Source organism: Cryptomeria japonica, chromosome 10, assembly GCF_030272615.1.
Source record: "Cryptomeria japonica chromosome 10, Sugi_1.0, whole genome shotgun sequence".
NCBI lineage: Eukaryota > Viridiplantae > Streptophyta > Pinopsida > Cupressales > Cupressaceae > Cryptomeria > Cryptomeria japonica.
In genome coordinates, this window is record NC_081414.1 from 773,713,532 (window position 1) to 773,739,024 (window position 25,493).

At 37.1% G+C, this 25,493-nt stretch overlaps 1 protein-coding gene across 2 annotated transcripts in view; it reads right to left on the reverse strand.

The window, feature by feature from the left end:
- Positions 1–5,116: 5,116 nt before the first annotated feature.
- Positions 5,117–25,493, reverse strand: part of LOC131026957 (photosynthetic NDH subunit of lumenal location 4, chloroplastic) — a 45,029-nt gene continuing 24,652 nt past the window's right edge. Inside the window, exons 2-5 of one of the 2 annotated variants that reach the window (XM_057956948.2) lie at positions 22,627–22,719; positions 21,667–21,727; positions 21,485–21,553; positions 5,117–5,606 (exon numbers count right to left, since the gene is read on the reverse strand). In XM_057956948.2, the coding sequence (XP_057812931.1) occupies positions 5,539–5,606; positions 21,485–21,553; positions 21,667–21,727; positions 22,627–22,719 (291 nt within the window). In that variant the 3' untranslated portion in view covers positions 5,117–5,538. The remainder of the gene's footprint in view (positions 5,607–21,484; positions 21,554–21,666; positions 21,728–22,626; positions 22,720–25,493) is intronic. The other variant, XM_057956949.2, reaches the window with a different exon arrangement.

Sequence of the window (25,493 nt, forward strand, 5' to 3'; positions counted from 1 at the left end):
GCCAAGCTTTGGCTTTGTCAAATTTCTCCTCAGGATGCTTCCCAAGAATGCATCCTTGACAAACACCATTAGAAAAGTGAACTTGAGCCAATCTTGTAACCATGTCATGCTAACTGAGTTGTTGCGAGTAGAAATAGTTTAAGTGGCCAAACTGCTGATGCGACAAGTTACTCACTTCATCAGAATGAGTGAGAAAAACAGATAAAGGAGGATCGGGAACAAAATGAGAAAACAAATAAAATTGAGACTGATAATCTACTTTCCCAACTGCAACTGTAGAATCATTCTGCAATTCACAAATTACCACTAAATCAGGAGAGAACTCAATCTGATTTCCTGAACCCGTCTAAGAAATCTGATATACTAATAGGAGATTAGTTGATAGTGAGGGCACTCAAAGAACATCATGGAATGTGTCATCCCCCACATCAATAGACCCTCTCCCACACACCTCAACAGGAATGTCATCACCCATTAGAATAGAAGGCAAAGAACATGGCTCCAGAGATTTAAGTTCATCCTTTGATGAAGCCATGTGGTGCGAGGCACCCGAATCAAACACCCAAGTGGATGGTGGTGAAGAAAATGCTACAAGGGCCTTGCCTTTTCCTTTCCCCTTTTTGTTTTCTTTAGCCTTGATAAACCCCTCACTTGAACTTTGTTTAACCGATTCAGGTACACTAATATTATTCTTTTCAAGAATATGTGTCAATTGATCAATTTGTTTCTTCAAACATTTATGCTCATCATGATCGGGTCTTTTACAAGACACATTTGACCTTCTCTTTCTTAGGCTTGTCACCATTAGAAGATAAAATCTCATTAGATGCTTTTGAGACAGCTTGTTTCTGATCCTTCTCACTGCTATTCTTTTATTTCTTCTCCTTATTGTTGCTACTTTGTCCTTTCTATTATTTTGTGCCTTGGTTGATAGTCAGGCATGTGACTTAGAAGATTTTAGAGTGTCCATCTGGATTAGCTTATCTTGCTCTTGTGTGAGAGAAATAACAAGATCATCGAATGATGGCATGGCAAATTGAGTCCCAAGTGCACCCTTAGTAGCATAGAAAGTGGAAACAAATATTGAATATTCAGATTTTAGCTTAGAGAGAATACTAAGAATCAATTGTTCATCTTTCTTTCTGATTCCACATTGCTTTAACAACAGCCTTACTGATTTTAGTTTTGTGAAAAAATCTTTGATTGTATTAAAATTGGTTGGAGTTAGACTTAAAGTTCATTTTCCAACATATGACCCCTCATTGTATCTTGAGTTCCAAATAAAGTTTCTAACTTTGTCCAAATTTGATTAGGAGCACTCAAAGATTCAATATGAAAGAGTAAATCAAGAGATGCAAACAAACACAAAGTTTCATATGCTTCATCACATCTATTGAACCACTTAGGCTTTTTTGCATCAATAGTAGGTTCAATTTCCAATCTCATTGTTATCCCATGCAAACCAAATTTTCTTAAATAATTGTAAGGAATTAGAATGGGAGCTGTTATTTGATCCATGATGCAGAAATGTTGAAAGAAGTGCTAAAAGAAAGAGAACACAAGAACACCAGTACACCCCCACTCTTTTCAATAGTCTCAAAAATACACCCCCCCCCCCCCCCCCCCCAAGATAATAAAATGCCGAAACTTTATATTTTAGTGTGATTACAAAGTTTTTCCCAAATTACAGTAGTGTTAAGACTCACAATGGTCAAAAGTGCAATCACAAAAATCTAGGAAAAAATGGCTATGTAGTTTTGTTTAGACCAACTTCAGCATGAAATATTTGAAAACGGAAAGTAACAAACCTAATCAAGACCAATATAAATGGAAATTTCCCATCTTTATCTTTCCAACGATATCCTATTCATTGAAATCTGACACTCAAGGAAAAATATATGAATTTTTGAAAAATTGATTTTATACTCCAGGAACAATTTTTCCTAGCAACAAAAAAAAAAAACTTTTGACTTGATTTCTGAAAAATCTATCTAGATAATATCAAGAACCAAAAAATATTTTTTGAGGTATGAACCAAACCTAGAAAAAAAAATTTAATCGAGCCAAAAGCTAAAAAAATTAATTTAATTTGACATTCTACAGCCAAAAAAACATCACATAATGTTTTTTGGACACCAATTTTTGCAAGATCAGATCAATATCTGCAAAATCTAAACGATACTCAAATGGTATTTTGAAGCTGAGAAGCAAACCCAAAAACTATTTTCCAATTTGACTTGCAGAAGACATAAATTTGATGCAAAAAAAGAAGCCTCCTCCAATCTTTCTCTTACCGGATTGTTGCGAACACCCAAATTTTATAAATAATTTGCACAAAAAAACCTATTGATTAGAATTTTCCCTCAAAATTTTCTAATTCTCAAGTTCATATAGAAGTGCAAGAGAAGAGCATACTCAATTTTTAAGAAACCTGCTGAAAACTTATTAGCCCCCTTGGATCTCTCAAATAAGAAAACTAAAATCCATTCTTGCACTAGAATGATTCTAATACCATATTAGAATCTGAAAAGATGAATAACCCAGAATAACTAGTGCACACAAATAGAAATAAAATTGTGAATGTAAATGATACAATATCAAAATAACACAGAGTAACTCCAAGAGAGAAATGCAAATGTTGCAAAAGCAAAATAGCATTAGGAAAATGTAAGAGCAAAAAATTGCAGAATGCAATTTCAATGCAATAGAATGGAATACAAAAACTAAGTAAGAGTAAATATATGTAGGAAATGAAAGAAGGGAGAGGTGGCAAATATGACCAATGGGAAGAGACCGCCACAATAGCCCAAAAAAGGAAAATGTAACTCCCATGGAAGATGCTGACACCTTGCACCCACTCACACCAATAGTCACTTAATTAATCCTAAGCAAGCTTAATTAAAAATGTAGAAAAAAACTAAGAATAGGAAAATAAATAACCAATTAGGAAATAAAAACCTACACTAACAAATATCACTTATCAACCCATATTAGACATTGTCAAATATAAAATTAGTATATAAAGTCAATTTAGATTCAATCAAAGATCAAACAAAAAAAAAGATATAACCAAATTCTAAGACATTCATGTTGAACTAAACATAATCCTAAAGATACATCATAATCCATTATGGGTCAAACTCATTCTAACATAACAACATTACCATTAGAACCCTCCTCCCTCCCTCCTCGAGAATGCAACCAAACAAATACATTATGAAGCAAACTAGAATCAAGCCCAAACATGTGCAAAATATCTCCAAGTGGAAAAACAATTTGAATGCTTTGATCTTTCCTCAAATGCGACTCAATCTTTAAACAATGCCTAGGAAAAAAGCACAAATCTAGAATTCTCAAGTAGAAGCAACTTAAAAATACTTAAACTCAATGACTTACCTAGAAGAAAGATAGCTAAAAGTAGAAAAATCATAAATGTAAAAATTTGGAAAAGGGTGGACCAAGATTTTGAAGACAAGGAAATCTTGCAAAACAAAGTGCCCTTTCTTTCAAAACAAACATGGTCAAAAAAATCCCCAAGTAGAATTTCACCAATTAGGGGAGATTCCCCTCTTCATAGACAACATATACATTAACAATGAAACCTTTCCCCTCTCCTACCATCTTTTAACATTTATTTTACTTAGCTATCAAAAGTACTCTAGTCCTAAATTGCCCAATTAAAAGTAAAGTAAGCAAGAACTTAGTTTCAAACAAGTCATTTATGAACCTCCTCTATCTTTTATCTATTTCTTCTAAAGCCCCTAGTTTCTTTACAACTTAAACAATTAACTTCAAATTCTTAATATAAGAGTACATATCTCTAGAGAATATTCCTCTCATTTGGCATAATGTCCACCAATTCTTTCTAATTCAAATTAAAAGAGCTTCATATTTTGTTCCACCCCATCCTCAAGTTTTATTAATATATATTTGGTGTTTTCACCTTGGACATTAGTCTTCAATGGTCCCAACAATGGAACCAAATAGTGAAATAAAACAATTGTGATCAAATTTTGTGAACTAAATAACATTGGACCTAATTCAAGCAAAACAAACACAAGTAATCACAATTATTTGTTGAGTGATGGGCATCAGTTGAACAATGAGACTTCAAGAAGCAGAAAGTTGAGCATGAGCACACTCAAGCAAAGCCATTTTCAAGAAGAAGCTTGGCATAAAATTCCATAAGCACTCTAATAAGGAGAGTAGTACTCTAAAGGTGAGAGTTCAAACTTGATGTAGCTGCAAGAAGAATCATCTCAGCATAGTAACGCTATAAGAGAGCATTTAGATTCATTTTTTTGTAAGTTGAGAAACAATCGTATACTATTGAGAGAAGGTGAAATGGTGTTAACCTATCTTCTTATGACATTTGGAGAACCGACAAAATCCTTCCTAAGGACATATGATCACTGATTGATTAGTAGACGTAATTGATTCATTGTCTTCCAAGTATGTTGGATATAGAGATTTGCCTTTGATTATCTTAATTAGTTGCAGGTTTAAATCAAAACTTGTCGTAGCAACCACCACAGGATAAAGCTCTTGAAACTAAACAAAAACCAAAGCTCTTGAACTGTTACAAAAAACTAAAAAGATACATGACTGCCTAGAATGAAAGCTGGATTGATTGTCATCATGGTAGTTGAAATGGCTTGGTCTCTAGTTCTCTGCAACAGTTTTACGCATCTTAGGTTGAAAATGAGACATAGAGGAAGCTTAAACATCTAGAGTTGAGATCTGAGTTTGTAGGAAGTGCAATTTGCAGAGAACGTAGAGAAATGAATGCTGAACAAGGAGGATGGATTGTTGTGGAAGCCAATTTTCTGGTGAACTAGTAACCTTGCATTTTAGGTGATATGATGCACACGATTGGTTTCTCTAGGAAATCTCTTTCATCAGGCTGTTGTGTGTTGCAATTTTTCTTTACTTGCTCTTTTTCATTTCTTGCATGCTGATTTTATATCCAGCTTTTAAGAAAGAATTCAAAATTTTGTGGCAACCTGTTTTAAAAATTTCGCAACTTATAGCAGCATGTGGATGTTCTATCAATCATACAACATTCTCTTTGTGTATGAGGTAATCACACAAGTACATAAAATTTATTACAAAAGTGTGAGCAAGAATTTGGATATTGCACATATCATAATTTTGACGGAAGTTGTAAATGGCAGTCATAACTGTCACAAACATCATTTTTTTGCATTATGCAACTTAGTCCCAATAGCAAATTGTGTTGGATTAAACAACGGTAAACTAAAATACCTGTTTTTACCAGAATATCCAAATCAATTATGAATCAAAAGAAAGCTCTCACAGTAGTGAAACTATGACAGTACCCATCACTGTGAAGCTCTCATATTTGAATTTTCTTGCTCTCATGTGGGAGCACAAATGACTTCCAGAATACAGATATAAGCAGACATACCAAGGCAACCTACCACAAAATTATTCCTCTAATTACATGCTTATTTTTCTTTACCTCAAAAAAATTTAAATCTAGATAGCTTAGAAATTTAGGTTCCATAGCTTCTAATTTTATTTAAAAGGCCCAAGATACACCATGTCATACAGCAACGTAGAATTGCCAGGTATATTACATTTTCCTGCAAAACACAGAATAACAGTAAAGTTGATATTAGATTTGATAATTTAGATATGCAAATGTTCAGTAAAAAATATTAAATAACATTCTACATAAAAACTAGTATACATTGGAGACTGAACATAGTCTATATCAGAAATTACTGTTTTCACTTTTAACAAGCTAAACAAGGCATGGTAACATCAGCTAGCTTCTGAAACAGGCAGTACTCATTTAAAAATACTTTCATATTGTAGGGAACGTAGTATCGTATTTTGTAGGCTAGATGTTACGGTGGAAGAAAATCTTCAACAAAGGATATGCCATTTTGTTTAGAATAGCAGAAGTTGGGAAGCTTCGGTTCGTCTCAATCATACAATGGTTTGGTACTCCATGAGGAAGAATTTAGACGAATATTAATGAAACACAATATCAAGGGGAATTGTCTATGCAGAAAACAAAAAAGCACTGACAAAACCCTTTTTTCTTTTTGACATTTATTAACTAGATTAAAAATCAAAACACATTATCATCTGATTTTTAAATCTATTTAATAAATATCAAAAAAATGTCTTTATCACTGCTTTTTAGTTTGCTGCATAGACATTGCCGTATCAAGGTATGTAAGAACAGAGATATATCCTGATCATAATGATTGTCCTTCCATTGAATATCACTTCCAGTGTTTGCCATGAAAAATCATTTGTTCTAATTTATACTAAAACAAAAAACATGGCTGAATACAAACTGTAGTCACATAAATCTGTCCATTTTAATTAAATGAATATTTCGTATTTATTTGATTAAAAATCCACTAGCCACCAGTTAATTAAATTAATATTTAATTAATTCATCCCCAAACATTCTTCTATTAATTAAATAAATTATTCAATTTATTTTAATTAATTCATTAAATCAAATTTCAATCAATTAAATAAATAAAATCTATTTATTTAATTAAATCCCCTATTCCTCTTTTAAATAAATTAAATAAAACATTTATTTAAATCATTATCCCCACCCCACTTGCATTTTCCTACAAATGCAACTTGCACACATTTTGAAATAAATGAATTTTTATTTTAATTAAATCCTATTTTCCCTCACCCACCAAATCCACTTGCAAAATCTAATCACCTTCTAGATTCTTCTAACCCCTTCCTAATTAGCCTAATCCATCCCCTAAATATTGTCACATTCCTAAGCAAAATGGAGTCACTTCTCAAAGACCCCAAAGTCTTTGATAACCATTGAAGGTTTTCAACCTTCAACCACCAAAAACCCCAAAGTCTTTGAAAACTATTAAAGGCTTCCAACTTTCAACCACTTAATTCCCCAAAGTCTCCAATAACCATTAATGGTTAATTCAACCCTCCCACATGGTTAAAACATTTGTTTTGACTCAACCTCTATCCAACCCAAGGGTCTCATCAAGCATTTAATGCTTTGACCATGATTATCTCTTAATCATTTGCACAAAGGTTTATCCTTGGATTAACTCCTAATCCAGTGGGTAATCCTAATTTAGACTTGACCCTTAGCCTTTAGATAACCATGAGGTCTTCTCAGGCCTTTAATGCCTCCAACCTCTTCTCTCAACCCAATCTTGTGTTGACACTTGTCACTATTTTATTGGTGCCAATTGTGCACATGGATCCCCAACTTTCAAGCTTGACCCTTGATTAAACCTTTCAATCCTGACCATCCATTGCTCCATTTTTCCTATAAATAGAGCCCATTCCTTCATAATCCAGATCCTGAAAACTTGTATGCATTTAGACTATAGCCATTTTAGAGAGCATTTTAGCATAGCATAACTAAATCTTGTCTTTTTAGTTAAAATACATCATTTTAGCATTACTATTAGCTTTTCATTTCATATTTGGAGCTATTATACAAATCTCAATCCTCCATAAGCATCCATAGTGCAAAAAGCTGCTGAGAGCTACACTATTTTGGAACTTGGAGAGGAGAGGAACAAGGGAGAAGAAGCTAAGGCCATGCTAAGAGGCAGTTGGAGATGTCTCATGATCATTTGTTCTATTTATTAGATATATTTAGCATGTTTCTTTTAGTGTCTCTTTTGGAATGCCTTCATTTGTTTTAGTTTTTGATTGACTAACTTTAACATCTTGTGTGTTTTGTGTTCTTTGATCTTAGACTAACAATTGTGCCATTTAGGAGGGCATCATTTGGTGAACCCGACGTGAATCGAACACGCAACCTTCTGATTGATTTTTTTGAAATTAACATTTTTCTTGTTGAAATTGCCACACAGGTCGCGCTTCGGCGCTATTGAACGCGTTTTAGCGCTATTGAAAAATTTCTTTTAGCGCTATTGACCATAAAGTAGCGCTATTGAAAATGTTTCAGCGCTATTGGAAACATTCTAGCGCTATTGTCACAGTTTCAGCGCTATTGACACACTTCTAGCGCTTTTGTCTTCTCGGATTTTTCTCTTCTTTCAGCGCTACCGTTTAAATTAGCGCTTCTGCTCATGCAGACTAGCGCTATTGCATGAATCAGCGCTTTTGCAAAAACACAGACTAGCGCTATTGCAACAGAACGTTATAAAAAAAAGGCCTTGTAACCAATAAAAAAATTTTTTTAGGCTTGTGGGAGGTAGAATATATATGGAATATAACATTTAAGTATAAGTGACATTTCCTCTTATCTTTTCTCTTTCTTATACTTTAAGTTATATTCCATATATACTTTCAGGATGTTTGAGAGGGGTTTCAGACCTCTAGGAGTTGAAATGCAAAATCTAGTTTTTGGAAGATCCTCCAAATTTCAGACTTAGTCAAATTTCAGGGCATTTCAAGATCAGGATTTGTAAAATTTGTAACCGAAAAATCAAAAATTAGGCTTGTGGAAGCCCCCCTTTGAGCATTGATTTTATTAACTTGTTTCTTTTCTTTGTGCAGGTTAACAACACAACAAAAATCACAAAAAAAAAAAAATTTCATTTAGTGCTTAAAAAGAACTTAAAAACACAAAAAAAAAAAAAAAAAAAAAAAAAAAAAAAACAGTTTTTCATTGTTTTCTAGTTAGGGATACATTTTGTTTTGGTGCTTAAAATCAACAAAACAAACTTTCTTTCTTGCATCAATTGGGACTTAAAAATCACAATCCACACTTCAATTTTTGGTGCAGTAAAAAGAACAATCCACTTGTCTTTATTTTTGGCAAAAACAAAAATTTTCATTCAAAGCAAAACGTGTTTTTCATTAAGTTGACCAGGATTTCTCAATTCTAGATTACAAAACATATTGCTTTGAAGCTAAAAATGAACACCATGGCTGTTGGAGCAACATCTCCAAATAGTTAGATCATCTTTGCAAATGTTGGATTAAAAAGAACAAGTGAATTTCGTGTTTGGCACGCTTGTGCACAAAAGTCAGTCGAGTGGACCTACTTCTAACACACACTATCCTCTCCCTTGGCTCTCGTGGTCCTAGGTGCAAGAGAAAAGTGTTAGTAACACTCAAAATTTTATTTTTTAAGAGAGGCCTGCCAAGGGATCGATACTCTTGGGAACGACCTCGAGCGGTAAATCCTTCGAGCCGCTATAGAAATCAGGTGAGAGCGAAAGCTGTAGCCTTGGGTATAGCTGTTCCTACAGTGTAACTGGCCGAAAGGACAAATGGGCCCCACCACCAGTTACAAGGCTCTTAAGTGAGTCACTGCAGAATGAACTTATGTCCAAAGCCATCGAACATGACTAAACACCTTTAAGTAGTAGCCCACCTATTCTATTGATTGAGGATATTTGAGGTATAATTTAGTGCAAGAGCATAGAAGGTTTTGCTCCCAAGATACTCACCATACATATTTCCTTGAGTAGAAACATAGCTTTTTGAAAAGTCACTTGTGGCTTGATAAAAGTGGTGACTCCCCCATCATAGGGATCATCTATTTGTTATGCTCGTGCAAGACTTAGTATATCACATCCTTACCTGCCACGGCGGGATTCATAAGGTATGTAGTACCAAAGTCGAAGAAATATCCAAAAACAAAAACGCACATACACTCCCTTAGGGGAACCCATTGAAACAGTGATGCGACAACTCATTTATCAGAATTTGATCACTCTACCTAAGCTATCCAACTATGAACCTCAGGTCAAACCAGCGTGGTGGCGAGATACTGAACACTGTGAGTTTCATCAAGGAAGAGGACACAAGACAAGTAATTGTCACCGATTGAAAGATCTCATTCAAGATCTTATTGATCGAGGAGAAATTGAGATTGAAGGACATGATCCGAAAACGACCAATAATGATCATCAGATGTTCAAAAATCCACTTCCATCGCAAGATCAAAGGGGTCCTTCCACTTCCAGACGAGGTCCTAATACCACTGATTATACGCAAGCTGCGTATAACTACACTGTCAATCACCTGTATGATGCTAGTGAACAAATTGCAACTATCACCTTCAAAAATCCCACCTCAAATTGCAATGTTGTTACGCGTCGCGGCAAAGTTACCATCAAGGCAGCTCCACAAGGCACCACCTCCATCCCAAAGCAGTACAATCTTGTGGAACAATTAGACAAAACACCTGCGCTTATATCCATTTTGGAGCTATTGCGTCTGTCACCCTCTCATAAAACAATCTTGGATCAAGCACTCCAAGAGGCGTCAGTCCCTGCAAACTTAAACACAGACCAATTTCAAGCCATGGTTGGAAGTCTAAAGTCATCACCTTGTCTCACTTTTTCCGAAAGTGATAACTCTTCCTTCCAGCAACCTCATAACGCCTCACTCCACATTGAAGGCTTTGTCAACCAACACAGGATCAAGCGAGTCTTGATTGATAATGGAGCAGGCCTAAATATCTGTACACTACAGTTGGTCACAGCATTGGGATATGCAATAGAATCAGTGGATCCTCGTAAGAAGATCACCATCAAAGCCTATGATGATGCAGAGCGTTCATCCAAAGGAGCTGTGGTACTACCAATCCGAGTGGGCCCTGTGGTAAAGCATATCATTTGTCAGGTTCTGGACCTTCCTCTGCCATATAATCTATTATTAGGGAGACCTTGGATACATGCCATGCAAGCTGTTCCATCTACCTACCATCAATGTATCAAGTTCCCACATAACGGTGTAGAGATCACAATCCTGGGCGATGCAAATCCCTTTGCGTTTTGCCATAACATCAGCCATCAACCAGAGATTACTGTTCCTAATAATAGGGAAGCCATTTCCTCCACATCATATGTAAATCCCGCCTCTCTTGCCAGTTCAAACACCCCTATACCCAAGCAAGAAAAGCTTAAGATGAAAATCGCAGAGGAAGGTCCTGGAGAATACAACTTGAGTCAGCTCTTTTGTGTGGGACAAATGCCCACTTCTCCAAGAACACATGGTAAACCACAGCAGTTACTCCAACAACCACTAATCACGCCAGCATGTGCCCTAACGCCTTTCATCCTTGGAAAGAGTCAAGAGGAAGAAACACAAGATGAGGACCTAGCGGACTGGATCTATAAGGATCCCATCACCACTGACATACCGCGAGTTACACTTCCTACGGAACAATATGGCAAAGGCCTCCTCATTATGCAAAGAATGGGGTATGATGGTCAGAGTGCTTTGGGATACTGCAAACAAGGACGACATGAACCGCTGCTGCCAGAGTTCAAGCCCAAAGGTAATACAGGCTTAGGCTTTGAAAAAGAGATCCTTCCTAAACTCAGATTCAAAGGAAAACCCAGCAAACCATTTTGCCCACCTACTGTAAAGAGGACACCTTTCATAATCAAAGCACCATCAAGCAATATCCCCACTGCCCCATCGAGGCTCACAAACCCACCACAACCATCTACAATGCCAATCATCCCACCAAATGAACCAGTAATACCACCAGCAGTACCATTAGCAGTAGCAACTGCATCAGAACCCACCACGACATCTATGGCACCAGCAGTTCCTGCAGAAACCACTGAGCCACCATTGTCGATACTTCCAATAACAAATCCTTTAATCCCCATCATGGTTCCTGCAGCACCGATCACCACAAAAGTACATAAACCAATCACGCCTGCAGTATTTAATTCCAAAGACATCCCAGTATGGTATAGTAATCGGATGCTGGAGAGTGATTCAGAGACCGACTCACATGAGTGGGAATTTGATTCTGTACAGCTTAACACTTCAGATGAGGAAGACACATCACCACCTCCGCCCCGCAAAGACATCCCTGTTTACGGAGAAGCACAGATAAAGACCACTTGGGTACCTGAGCTGGAAACATCTTCCACAGACCCTACGTCTCATCCTACGCCTGATTCTGACAGGGAGAGTACCATCAATGACCTTCACCACACTGTCTTAACCCTCACTGATACCTCTAACGAACTTAATCTAATCGATGAAGTAATGCCCATTATCCACCCTGAACTCATTGAATGGAACCAACCAAATCCCCCATGTCTTGACCTCTTCCAGAACGATGAGGCTATCATTGACTTTTTAGAATTAAGGGATAATCTACCAAGCGGGGATCACAAAGCTGGATTCGCCATTGAACTTAATAGCGCAGCATACTTCGGGGCGGATGCCAAACCCTTCAGCTGCAAAAATATAACAATAAAACATGGATCTTCTAGTGAAAACCACACTGTGGCACTATTTGATCCGACAAAAGTAAAAAGAAAGAGCGTATCCAACGGTGAAAAACTCTCTGAGGCGCCTGAGGATGAAGGGTTTGACATTCTCCCTGCTAATACACAACAGGAACGATCAATGATCCTCATTGAGGAGACCAAAGAATACAATGTGGGGACTCCTGAAAACCCTCATATCATACATCTGGCATCTCTTCTCACTCCAGAGGAACAGCCTCAATTTATCGAGTTCTTCCAGCAACGCCAGATCAACTTTGCATGGTCATATGCAGACATGCCTGGGCTTGATCCAGATTTAGTCATGCATCATCTCACAGTAGCAAAAGGAGCCAAACCTATCAAGCAGAAGCTTCGTAAGATGCATCCTCAGATTGCCGTGCTAGTCAAAACAGAACTCAAGAAACTCCTGTATGTTGGTTTCATTAGACCAATTGATTATGCAGAATGGGTCTCCAACATTGTGCCAGTTGGCAAACCAAAAGGGGGCATCCGCATTTGTACTGACTTCAGAGATCTGAATAAGGCATGTCCTAAGGATGACTTCCCTCTACCAAATATCGACATCATAGTGGATCTAACAGCAGGACATGCCATGCTTTCACTCATGGATGGCTTTTCAGGATACAATCAAATAAAGATCGCACCAGAGGACCAACATAAGACAGCCTTCACATGTCCATGGGGCACATACTGCTGGAATGTAATGCCTTTTGGTCTAAAGAATGCAGGAGCGACCTATCAAAGAGCAATGACCACCATCTTCCATGACATGATGCATACTATGATGGAAGACTATGTGGATGATTTACTAGCAAAATCACTCACAAGAGATGGACATCTTCACATCTTAGATAAAATCTTTGATAGACTGGAACAGTACCATGTTCGACTCAACCCAAAGAAATGTGTCTTCGGAGTGACCTCCGGGAAGCTTCTAGGATACATTGTCTCAAGCAAAGGCATTGAGGTCGATCCAGCAAAGGTTAAAGCAATCATGGACATGCCACCTCCAAAGAATATCAGCCAGCTAAGGACATTACAAGGACGGCTTCAATCCATCCGTAGGTTCATTGCACAATTAGCCGATAAGTGTCACCCATTCACACATCTGCTACACAAGAACATCCGCTTTCAGTGGGATGCCAAATGCCAGCAAGCATTTCAGTCACTCAAAGACTATCTCATGAATCCACCATTGTTGATGCCACCAGATCCAAGTAGACCATTATTGCTCTATATCTCAGCAACAAGTACAGCATTGGGTGTGCTACTGGCACAACATAATGCAGAAGGTAAAGAGTGTGCTATTTACTACATCTCTTGCACACTGGTGGGCTATGAACTCAATTACACACCTATTGAGCGAGCTTGCTTAGCAGTAATCCTGGCAGCCACTAAATTGCGACACTATCTGTTAACACACAAGGTACAACTCATTGCAAAGATTGATCCACTCAAGTACTTACTCAGCAAAGCAGCATTGACAGGTCGCTTGGCCAAATGGGTGATGATTCTAAGTGAATTCGACATCGAGTATGTGGACCGTAAAGCTATCAAAGGTCAGGTCATTGCAGATCAGTTGGCCGATGCACCACTCATAGGCGATCATCCTCTCATTTCCAATTTTCCAGATGAAGAGATATTCATGATCACAGAAGCACAATCATGGAAACTATATTTTGATGGTTCATACACTAGGTACGGCTCGGGGGCAGGCATTTTGTTTATCACACCTCAAGGTGATAGCATCCCGAAGTCTTATAGGCTCACATTTCCATGCACAAACAACATAGCAGAATATGAGGCTTTGATCACAGGACTCAGATTAGCCATACAATGGAAATTAAAAGAATTGCAAGTATATGGCGATTCCCAACTGGTTATTCGACAAGCAACTGATGAATATCAGACCAAAGATGATAAACTCATGCCATACAAGCAAATGGTGGACACTCTAAAGACATCATTCACTACTATTACTTTTGAGCAGATACCAAGAGATCAGAATCGAGCTGCTGATGCCATGGCTACCATCGCATCTCTACTAGATCTTCCACAGAATTCAACACGCTACGAGTTCTTGGTAGAACAGCTTTGGATCCCCGCTTATGATATCCCTGAATCTGAGATGATATGTCGCCTTGTCGGTTCTGAATCCCCATGGTACGGTGAGTTCTACACCTATCTCCGCGATCACACCCTTCCTCCCAACCAATCAAATAACCAACGTAAAACCTTCATTCGCCAAACTGCTCGATATACCATTATTGCCGAAACCCTATACCGACGTAGTCTTGATGGTACTCTCCTTCGATGTCTGGAACAAGATGAGATAACAAAGGCTTTGGAAGAGGTACATGAAGGAATTTGCGGGACTCATTCAAGTGGTCCATCACTAGCCAAGAAGATCATGCGAGCTGGATACTATTGGCCATCTATGGAAAAGGATTCCTACTACTTTGTCAGGAAATGCAAGAAATGTCAAGTTCACGGCGACCTGATACATGCACCGGCCCAGGAACTGCCACCAATCACCACACCATGGCCTTTTTGTCAATGGGGCCTTGACCTTGTGGGTAAAATCCATCCATCTTCATCCAATGGCCATAAATTCATTATTACCGCTACCGAATATTTCACAAAGTGGATCGAAGCTGTTCCACTTACCCAAGTCACCGGCAAGCAGATCGCCTCATTCATCCTCAACTACATCATCTGCCGGTATGGTGTGCCCATGTCCATTGTCACAGATAACGGTCTTCCTTTCAAAAATCAGGATGTCCGTGAGCTTTGTGAGAAATTTCATATCCAACACCGCTTTTCCACTCCCTATTACCCACAAGGCAATGGTCAGGCCGAAGCATCCAATAAAAACATATTGAGGATCCTAAAGAAGACAGTCAATGATGTCGGCCGCGATTGGCATGTTCAATTAAATCCAGCGCTATGGGCATATCGAACTAGCATTCGAACCCCTACAGGTGCAACTCCTTATTCATTGGTCTATGGTGCTGAAGCTATCTTACCTATTGAGGTTGAGATACCATCCTTACGAGTTTCATTGCACAATCTCATTGATGATGACGCATACAGAGTCTCACGCCTTCAGGACTTGGAGCTACTTGATGAGAAGCGACAAGCTGCATACAACCATCTCAAAGCCTATCAGCAGCGCATGAGTAGAAGCTACAATCACCGAGTTAGACCTCGTACATTTGAGGTAGGTGATCTTGTTCTTCGAGAGAATCCTCGCAACCAACCAAACAGAGAACATCAAGGCAAATTTGAATCAAATTGGCTCGGCCCATATGTTGTCACTGCTGTATTCGGGTCCGGGGCATATCAGTTGGCTACATCAGATGGAGAACCACTCGCAGATCCAATCAATAGCATGCACCTCAAACGGTTTTATACCTAAGGTCTACAAGGCATCAGGCTCCCCTGCATATCAGAAAATACCAAAAACATTCAGAAAATGTCCTGAAGAAAATACAAAAACATTCAAAAAAAGTAAAGAAAAATCATGCATCCAAACAGTGAATAACCACTCTGGTGGCACCTTGGGTAAGTGCGATGGTGAAAACCTGGCAAACAGGCGCCACTCGTAAAGGCAATGGCTCCATTATCTTTCAAAGCTTGTTGCGATCACATTCATGCACACATACATCCATCCATCCCAACCATGGCTTGTTATTTGATCTGCAATTAAGAAAGTACTCCATGCGTCTAGCATCCCACCTTTTCATAGTCAGGTCTACAAACTGGGGGCAATACCCTTACCCTCGTGATGGAAGTAGATTCTACATTGTCTTATATATCATTACGCTCTTCATTCAGGCAATCATCAGAAAATATCAAAAACATTCAAAAATGACTCTCAAAATACCAAAAACATTCAAAATTGTTTCACAAAATCCAAAAAACATCAGAAAACCCATCAAAAATCACACAAAAACATGGCAACACCTTGTACATATTCATCCGATCAGATACAAAATAAACATTGACAAAATACTCACACAATGACCATTTACCAACGACCACACAATCCACATCAACAAATCAGAAACTGTCTTTAAAAACAAGGATGCATCCTTCCTTACCAAAACAAAGACAAAAGTGACATTTTCTTTGACAAGAAAATTATGCTAAGCTATCAAATACTTGGTTGATTTGTGAGTACAATCGCTCGTTTATCTATATCAGGATCTTGCAGCATTGTTTTGTATCATTTGCGCATCATTTCCGATGAAGTTCTGGGGCATGTACTAATGGTGTCTACGTGGGAAGTTCACTAAGCTATGTGATCATAGGCAAAAATACAGTCATAGATCACTACGGCTTGCTGACTACAGCGTATACCTCGACCATATGAGCATGAGTCATTACCAAGGATCCATATTCTTTATTCTTTATGTATATATACTGTTTGGTTGCAGGTACAATGCTCATCCTTTGATTCCTCTTCCTCCAAATTGGATAAAGTTTTTATCTCTTAGTATGGTATGCACTTGTCTCAGGATCTGATCAGTCTAAGATCAAGGAGGACGATCCAAGTCATGCACGAAAGGAGATAATCCTTGTCTGTTCCGCAAGCAATACTCTGGTCGACTTGACCCTTATATCAAGTCGTTTGTATTAACTTGCTATATCAAATCCATGAAAGAAATACTCAGGTCATCTTGAATCATTGTGTCAAGATGCTTGTATTCTCTTCCAACATTTTAAAAGCTCAATGATGAAAATAGAGCACTATGGATCGTCATCTCATCTCATCTGTATATATTGCATTTCGTTGCATTCCACCCATCAATACATTCATAATAGTTGCATATCATGCATACATAGTCATAATAATGCATACTCTATTTTCCTCTTCTTCCATAGGAATGAGTCATAGGTTTTCCCTTTCTTCTATCTAACATCGAACCCACCCCCCCTCACCCTCCCCATCTCGATAATCAGCATCACATACCCTACATCATTTCTCAATCAACCCAATCAAGCCACGTTCATTACCATCCATCTAAATCGGAGGGATTGTGTTTCCTATCCTAAGTCATCCAATAAGCCAAGCAAGTTACTCTGTCTGCACAGGTACATTGACTCACACACACCTAGACTATCAACAGATACTCTGATCAAGTATCTTCGGGTCTCAACAGGTAATCGATTATGGTAATCCTAGACTACATCAGGCATTTATCATAATGACCTAGTCTCAACGGGGTTGCCATGATTCCCCACAACCATCCATCACATGCACACACCATCAATTGATCAACCAATCAAACACAATCACATCGGACAATTACATCAATTGTCTAAGTCTCAACGAGTATTTTTGTTTCATATACCTTGACTTCATCGGGCAATTGCATCAATTGCCTAAGTCTCATCAGGTCACTTTGATTCACTTACTCAGACTTTATCTTGTCCAAGCAAACAACTGGCATCAACTGTCATGCTTTGACTTGACCGGGGCAATTAAACCGATTGCACCAGATTGTTCAACCAATTTTGATCACTTGTATAGCATCACTCGAAAGAACAACCACCACATTTTCACTGTATCTCCTGTATGACCTAAGGGTACTCACTGGCTTGATGTTTCTCCATTTTATCCCCGTTTTCTTCTATTTTTCACCCACGTTGCTAACTTATTCTTTTCTATCACCTCGCCAATTTTCATTCTTTTTCGAGAGATCGCCCGATTTTTCAAAAATTTTCGGCCCATCTCTCGAGGGGGCATACCACCCATTAAATTAACATTTTAATGGGGCATTTCTTCACACCAGTTTTTCTTTCTTTGAAACGATGCGATAAACTGCACCGTCTCAAAGAGGGGCAAATGTAGTCACATAAATCTGTCCATTTTAATTAAATGAATATTTCGTATTTATTTGATTAAAAATCCACTAGCCACCAGTTAATTAAATTAATATTTAATTAATTCATCCCCAAACATTCTTCTATTAATTAAATAAATTATTCAATTTATTTTAATTAATTCATTAAATCAAATTTCAATCAATTAAATAAATAAAATCTATTTATTTAATTAAATCCCCTATTCCTCTTTTAAATAAATTAAATAAAACATTTATTTAAATCATTATCCCCACCCCACTTGCATTTTCCTACAAATGCAACTTGCACACATTTTGAAATAAATGAATTTTTATTTTAATTAAATCCTATTTTCCCTCACCCACCAAATCCACTTGCAAAATCTAATCACCTTCTAGATTCTTCTAACCCCTTCCTAATTAGCCTAATCCATCCCCTAAATATTGTCACATTCCTAAGCAAAATGGAGTCACTTCTCAAAGACCCCAAAGTCTTTGATAACCATTGAAGGTTTTCAACCTTCAACCACCAAAAACCCCAAAGTCTTTGAAAACTATTAAAGGCTTCCAACTTTCAACCACTTAATTCCCCAAAGTCTCCAATAACCATTAATGGTTAATTCAACCCTCCCACATGGTTAAAACATTTGTTTTGACTCAACCTCTATCCAACCCAAGGGTCTCATCAAGCATTTAATGCTTTGACCATGATTATCTCTTAATCATTTGCACAAAGGTTTATCCTTGGATTAACTCCTAATCCAGTGGGTAATCCTAATTTAGACTTGACCCTTAGCCTTTAGATAACCATGAGGTCTTCTCAGGCCTTTAATGCCTCCAACCTCTTCTCTCAACCCAATCTTGTGTTGACACTTGTCACTATTTTATTGGTGCCAATTGTGCACATGGATCCCCAACTTTCAAGCTTGACCCTTGATTAAACCTTTCAATCCTGACCATCCATTGCTCCATTTTTCCTATAAATAGAGCCCATTCCTTCATAATCCAGATCCTGAAAACTTGTATGCATTTAGACTATAGCCATTTTAGAGAGCATTTTAGCATAGCATAACTAAATCTTGTCTTTTTAGTTAAAATACATCATTTTAGCATTACTATTAGCTTTTCATTTCATATTTGGAGCTATTATACAAATCTCAATCCTCCATAAGCATCCATAGTGCAAAAAGCTGCTGAGAGCTACACTATTTTGGAACTTGGAGAGGAGAGGAACAAGGGAGAAGAAGCTAAGGCCATGCTAAGAGGCAGTTGGAGATGTCTCATGATCATTTGTTCTATTTATTAGATATATTTAGCATGTTTCTTTTAGTGTCTCTTTTGGAATGCCTTCATGTTTTAGTTTTTGATTGACTAACGTTAACATCTTGTGTGTTTTGTTTTGATTGATCAAGAACTAACAATTGTGCCATTTAGGAGGGCATCACAAACAACTCTAGGTATTCTATGGAGCTTGGTTAAGAGCAAAATGAAACCTCGGTATTAGATTTCTTGACCATGAAGTTATGTTACTGAGATTAATCTACCAAAGTAGTGATGACATATCAAACCAGTGCTAAAATGAGGTTTTTGAACAAGTCTCATGTCCCAGGGTCTACGTTACCGGGTTTGGCATCAGGGCCTCGATACGGGTCCAGGTTCAAGCCGCGTCTGGGTGGGTTCACTGCCAGTTCCAGTCAGCAGTCAACAAAGCGTGTGCAATCGTTAACACAGCATGTGGGTGTGGCTCTTAACATTCCAGATCACATGATTTGAAGTCCACATGGAAATATTAGTTTAAGTGAGAGCATTTTGTCATGTGTCCTGTGATTGGCCAAAGGAGTTACATGCATGTGTTATATCCATACTCTCAAAACTACAGATAGAACCCAATGTTTTAAAATTTATTAATAATATATTAGAGTGAGCATTCAGTTTATTAATTTTAAAGTTTTTTGTATATACAATTATATATATAATTATTATATCACATAATTATATATATATATATATATATATGAATTTTGCATGTTTTTTACTAACGAAAAGCCAAACCCCAAGAAATAATTTAGCCAAACCTGCAAACCGAATCCCCAAACCCGAATCTGAACCCTCACCCTCATAAGGCAATATGTCCCAGATGTTCATAGATAGAAAATACTTAATTCTACTAAATCTTGGGCCTTGGGTCAATCCCTCACAAGAGAAAGCCAAACATAAGAATATATTTGTTCAAAACTAAGTTGCCAGTACGGCGCAATTTTTTCCCTTGGGTATGGTACGTTTGGGAACATATGTATATGTATGTGTATATAAACAAAAATGTATAGAAACAAACAGAATTGTAAAACTAAATACATTTGATAGTATGATACTTCATCATTGATCAATACCAAATGCTAAAATGGTAGTGATAAAGATAAATATTAAATGCCAATTGATAGTTAAATATTTAATATTTATCTTTATCAATTGGCATTTACTAGTGATAATTTTAGTTATAAATACAGAATTGTAAAACTAAATACATTTGCTAGTATGATACTTCATCATTGATCAATGCCAAATGCCAAAATGTTAGTAATAAAGATAGATATTAAATGACAATTGATAGTTAAATATGTAATATTTATCTTTATCAATTTTAATAGTGATAATTTTAGTTGTCTAAGTTGATTCTGGACTCCACTCCCGGAGCCCCTCATTGTAATCAAATTCTTATATGTTAAGATCCCAATTAGTGGGCGTTTGTAAGTGAAGACCCTAATGGGTTTGAGGGGCAGCAATGATAAGCTGCACGAGGTGTTAGATGTGAGAAAAACCCAACGATAGAGAGGGTGCAGGGGTGTATCCATTTAGAGAAAATGAGAAGAGAGTAAAATGATCTTTGTATTGGGTGAAATGGTGCTTTTAGGGGCATTTAAAAGTTTTTGGAGGCAAAAAAAAGTCAAAAAATGTCTCTTTTAGTTACTTTTGGTGCTCAGCACCTTTGGGTGTACCCAAATGTCCAGGGACGTACCCAAGCGTACCCCTGGGTGAACTCGTACCCAATACGGGTGTGGGAGGCCTTAAGGGCATACCCGGTAACTTAGGTTCAAAGTCATGAAGATTGCAATAGTTCCTTAAGAACAGAATTTGAAATGGATACTAATGTGCATTCAACTTAGAGTTATATAAAGAAGGATCCTCTATTAAAAAGCATCACTGATCCGCAGCATATGATATGACATTGTAATCTATAATGAATACTTACTTTGCAAGATTTTGGCTGCTATTATCCAAATATTAACATTAAAATAGGAATAACTTTTCTGAACTCCTAGGCATTCTGGGAAATGGAACATGCATAAAATGTCATAGGTCCAAGTTTGCTCCTTTGGTAATAAGATATAACAATTCTCTTGAAATGTTTACCTGCGTAGCATCCAACTGAATATTGACCATAAGCAAGCTCGGGAGGAATTCTAAGTTTTCTTTTTCCTCCTGCACATTAGCACAATGATCAAAGGTTGGAGGTGTCTTAGTATGTATTGTCTTTAAATGCAACAGGGTCCATAAGAAGATGAAAACAAAACGACACGAAACCAAGTACCTACCAGCTAGCATTGGTGGAACTCCATCGCCACCTAAGATGCCTTGGTCCCATCCAGGGATCACCTATAATAAAAAACCAAGGGAGGCTAAATTACACCCAAATCTATCACAAGATTAAAAACTCAGTATAGCACTCAGTGACTTATGTCTTAGCATTTATGATTGTAGGTGCATGCATTCACATGTTTGTGTGAGAGTGCTAATGTGTAAAATTTATGTCCCTTCCACTACGACATCTGTAGGTAACTCGTAATCCTTTTCATGCAATAACAGATTTATGTTTTACAACACTGATTCAATCAAAGATTAGGATTCAATCAGATAAGTGGATGCCTGAGTAGGATTCTATATTATAGAGCTGTCCAAGTGCATGACATAATTGTTTACACATGCATGCAAATCAAAGAACACCATATTTTGCCTCCAAGCTTGCCAAAGCATATTGTTTCAAAAGTATTATAGACATAATTATTTAGTCGTAAGTTCAATCTACATAAATAAAGATGCGTTTCTCAATGGACCAGCTGTCAAATGTTATAATATCTTGAAAGTCCATAACTGATGCATCATGCTAAAATTCCTCAAGTTCCAGTTTGAAATACCCCTGCACTTTCTTTGCCATATGTTCACACAGACTTGATTGATTACTGGAAAGTGAGAAATAGCTTTATTGGTGAGTAAACAAGAGATCCAGTACCAGAAAATTCTAATCATAGGCATGTCTGCAATTCTATAGATATCATGAATAGCAAACAGTGGCTAACATATTCAAACACTTTGAGCATGTTAACAAGGTACATAAACATGTGCCTTAAAAAACCTATTTTTCGAAGTTAGCTGGAAACATGCTATGCCTATTTAAGATTGGAAGCAATGGAAGGATATATATCATTTACTACAATAATAGCAAATCATAGTATAGTATACCCTTATTGTGAGAAAAGTTAAAACAAATTGCATACCTTCCCTACACCTATTCGTAAGATGAGCGCTTTGTTTCTCTTGTAGCTACTGTCAAAAACTGTACCATCCAAAAATCTTCCAGTGTAGTGAATCTACAGAATGAATATTATTGTAAAGTCAGTACTTTGAATGTAAGGTGCAAATTTTACCTCTATGAATCCAAATTGCTAAATTAAGATGACACAGATTCATAGTGAAATTGCATAATATTGGTTTTCCTTCCAGTTATCTGATTTGAAGTAGACAGCTCAATTTATCATTAATTTCCATTACCATGTGGACTTGAGAACCAAAAATGGACCTGAGCTTTTTTGTATTATTGTTGGCTCCCAGTTATGTTCTTAAAAGAAACTTCTCTAGAATCAGGACACAACTCGGGGTTACAATTTTTCACCAAAACTACATGATTGTTGCTAACATGAAAATTATTTTTCAATGAAATGTTGGTTTGGAATATAACTCTTGGTCTGTGTTTTTTAATCTATAAGTCCCAATCTGCATAAAATATAACCAGCATTTTAAATTCTGAATGAATCTTAGCCTTCTTTTTCATTGTATATGTGTTGATTTTTATCATATAGTCACAAATAAAATATAAAATCAAGAGGACAGTCAGATTAGCATGACAAAGTAGATTTAAGCAAATTAGGAAGAAGTTATAACTTTATCAACAGAAGACAGAATTGACATTTCAAGCAACCAGGTGAGCAGCTGGAGCAGAGTACACATAAATGACTTTAGCACCATGTGTAATGAGGATCTAGGACAATTTACAGGAAAAAATCAAAGGGTTGTTTCCACATGTCCAGTTGAAACCACAGAATTGTAAGGAAAAGGGAAAATGTTGACTTAATCTAATGTATCTGTGCAAAACCGAAGAAAGAATCTGCACCAGTCAACCTTCTTTTCCTGTACATCATGTGAGAATGACAAGCATGGCCAGGGAGGCCCTTCGGATGCTTAAAGGCTTAAAGCCTTAATGAAAGGAAGCTTCAGAACCTTGATTATGGGGGCAATGATTGTCTCTTCAACCATTTATGTCCATGTGCCTAGCCGTAGTATATTACATGCATATGATCAGTGTGATGGTCATGTCATTGTGAGTGAGATAACCTTCGTCATGTGTAACACATTCACATACACCCTAGGTTGCCACAAGAATAAATATAAAGATTTATGTAGCTTCAACATATCATGTAATTGTTCAAAAGTCGATCTGTTGGAGACAATAAAACATATCAGGTTATAAGAACAAGATTGTCTCCCAAGTATTTGAGCAACACTGTAAGTATCAAGTGATGTAAAAGATGCGTGGACTTCAACTAACTGTCCAAATAAGCTTTGAACAATGATTTCTTCTCCAAGCAGCTGGTTTGCTGGCTAAAGATAGTGTGCAATGTGTACAATACATGTCATCCCACCAAGATACCTACACAACGGCAAATATAACGACAAAGAAAACTAACATAAACCACAATGGTAGTGATCAAAACACAACAGGCCTACAATGCATGAAGGTATCAACAAACTATGTTTGAGGATGGCCATCCTTTGACATTCATTGCCAATAAGGAATCAACAATGTGGGACTCCAATCAATTGATCTTCACCATCTAATCCCAAAACCCATCATTTATCACAATCATGAACTGGCAATCACAAAAAGTACAATTCTGTTAAGATGTGTTCTAGATATAAGGTGGGGCCCTAAACTCAAACAAGGCCCGATTTGGAAATCTGGCAAGTATGCCCAATAATCGTAGGTCATATAACTTCAATAGAAAGAAAAAAATCAGTATTATTCCAAATCTAAGCCATCATTAATCATATTGCATCCAACAGAGAGCACTTCAAGATGTCCTGTCTTAAGAAAACAAATTACAGATGTATTTATAGGGACACAAAGGCACATGACAAGATGATTACTATCATTGTCAATCTCATTTCAATACTCATTCACATGACAGATTTAACACTCTCAATAACAAGAGAATTACAACATTATCTTAACTATGGTTCAAAACATTGTGACTTGGAAAAACTTGGCAAACCAAATTTTCACTTGGACTAGGCAACTTGGCCAAAACTCACCGAAAACACGGCAAAACTCTGCTAGGCAAGTTAATGGGCGATTCACTCGGCTGCAAAAATAGATAGCGAGTAAGGTGAGTATTTGGCCAATTTTTCATCTATGATCTCAACAAGAATGCTTCCCCAAAGCACAATTTATAAACCAAAATAACAAGAGGATACACAAGCATCTTATAACAATTTCTATTTAATGATGTTCAGCAGCATTTGTAAGCAAATATTCTCATTTATGACAATTATTTGTTCATTTGTTCCGAATTTGTAATCAGCAGAAATAATGATAGTCAAGTACATGTAAATCATTTCAAAACATTCAATAGCCAAACCTTACTACCTACAACAGCCATAAAAGAGTTGGATATTTAAAAGTTGCATGACAGCATTTAAAACAGAACGATTTCTACCTAAATCAGTACAGAATTTTACGCAGCAGTCAAGCTAGCCTTCAATCTTTGTTTAAGCGATTACAAAAGTCAAACAGAATCATGTTCCTGGTTAAATCACGTTCAGAAGTCAAGTCTGGGATCAATATTTTACTTGCTCTAAAAAATTTAAAATTTTCAAATCTATAGGCCTGATGGATTCTGCAACCAGTGATAAATAATTGTGATCAAACCAAAAAAAGCTGGTCGAACTGCAGACTGTAGTCAAAATGCTTACATATTATTTTCAGATAGTAAATTCTGATCAAAAGCAATCAAACAACACACTTAACATTTTGAAGCTTTGATCAATCCTAGCTGTCTCATTGATGTCAAATTCAACTGTGCTAAAA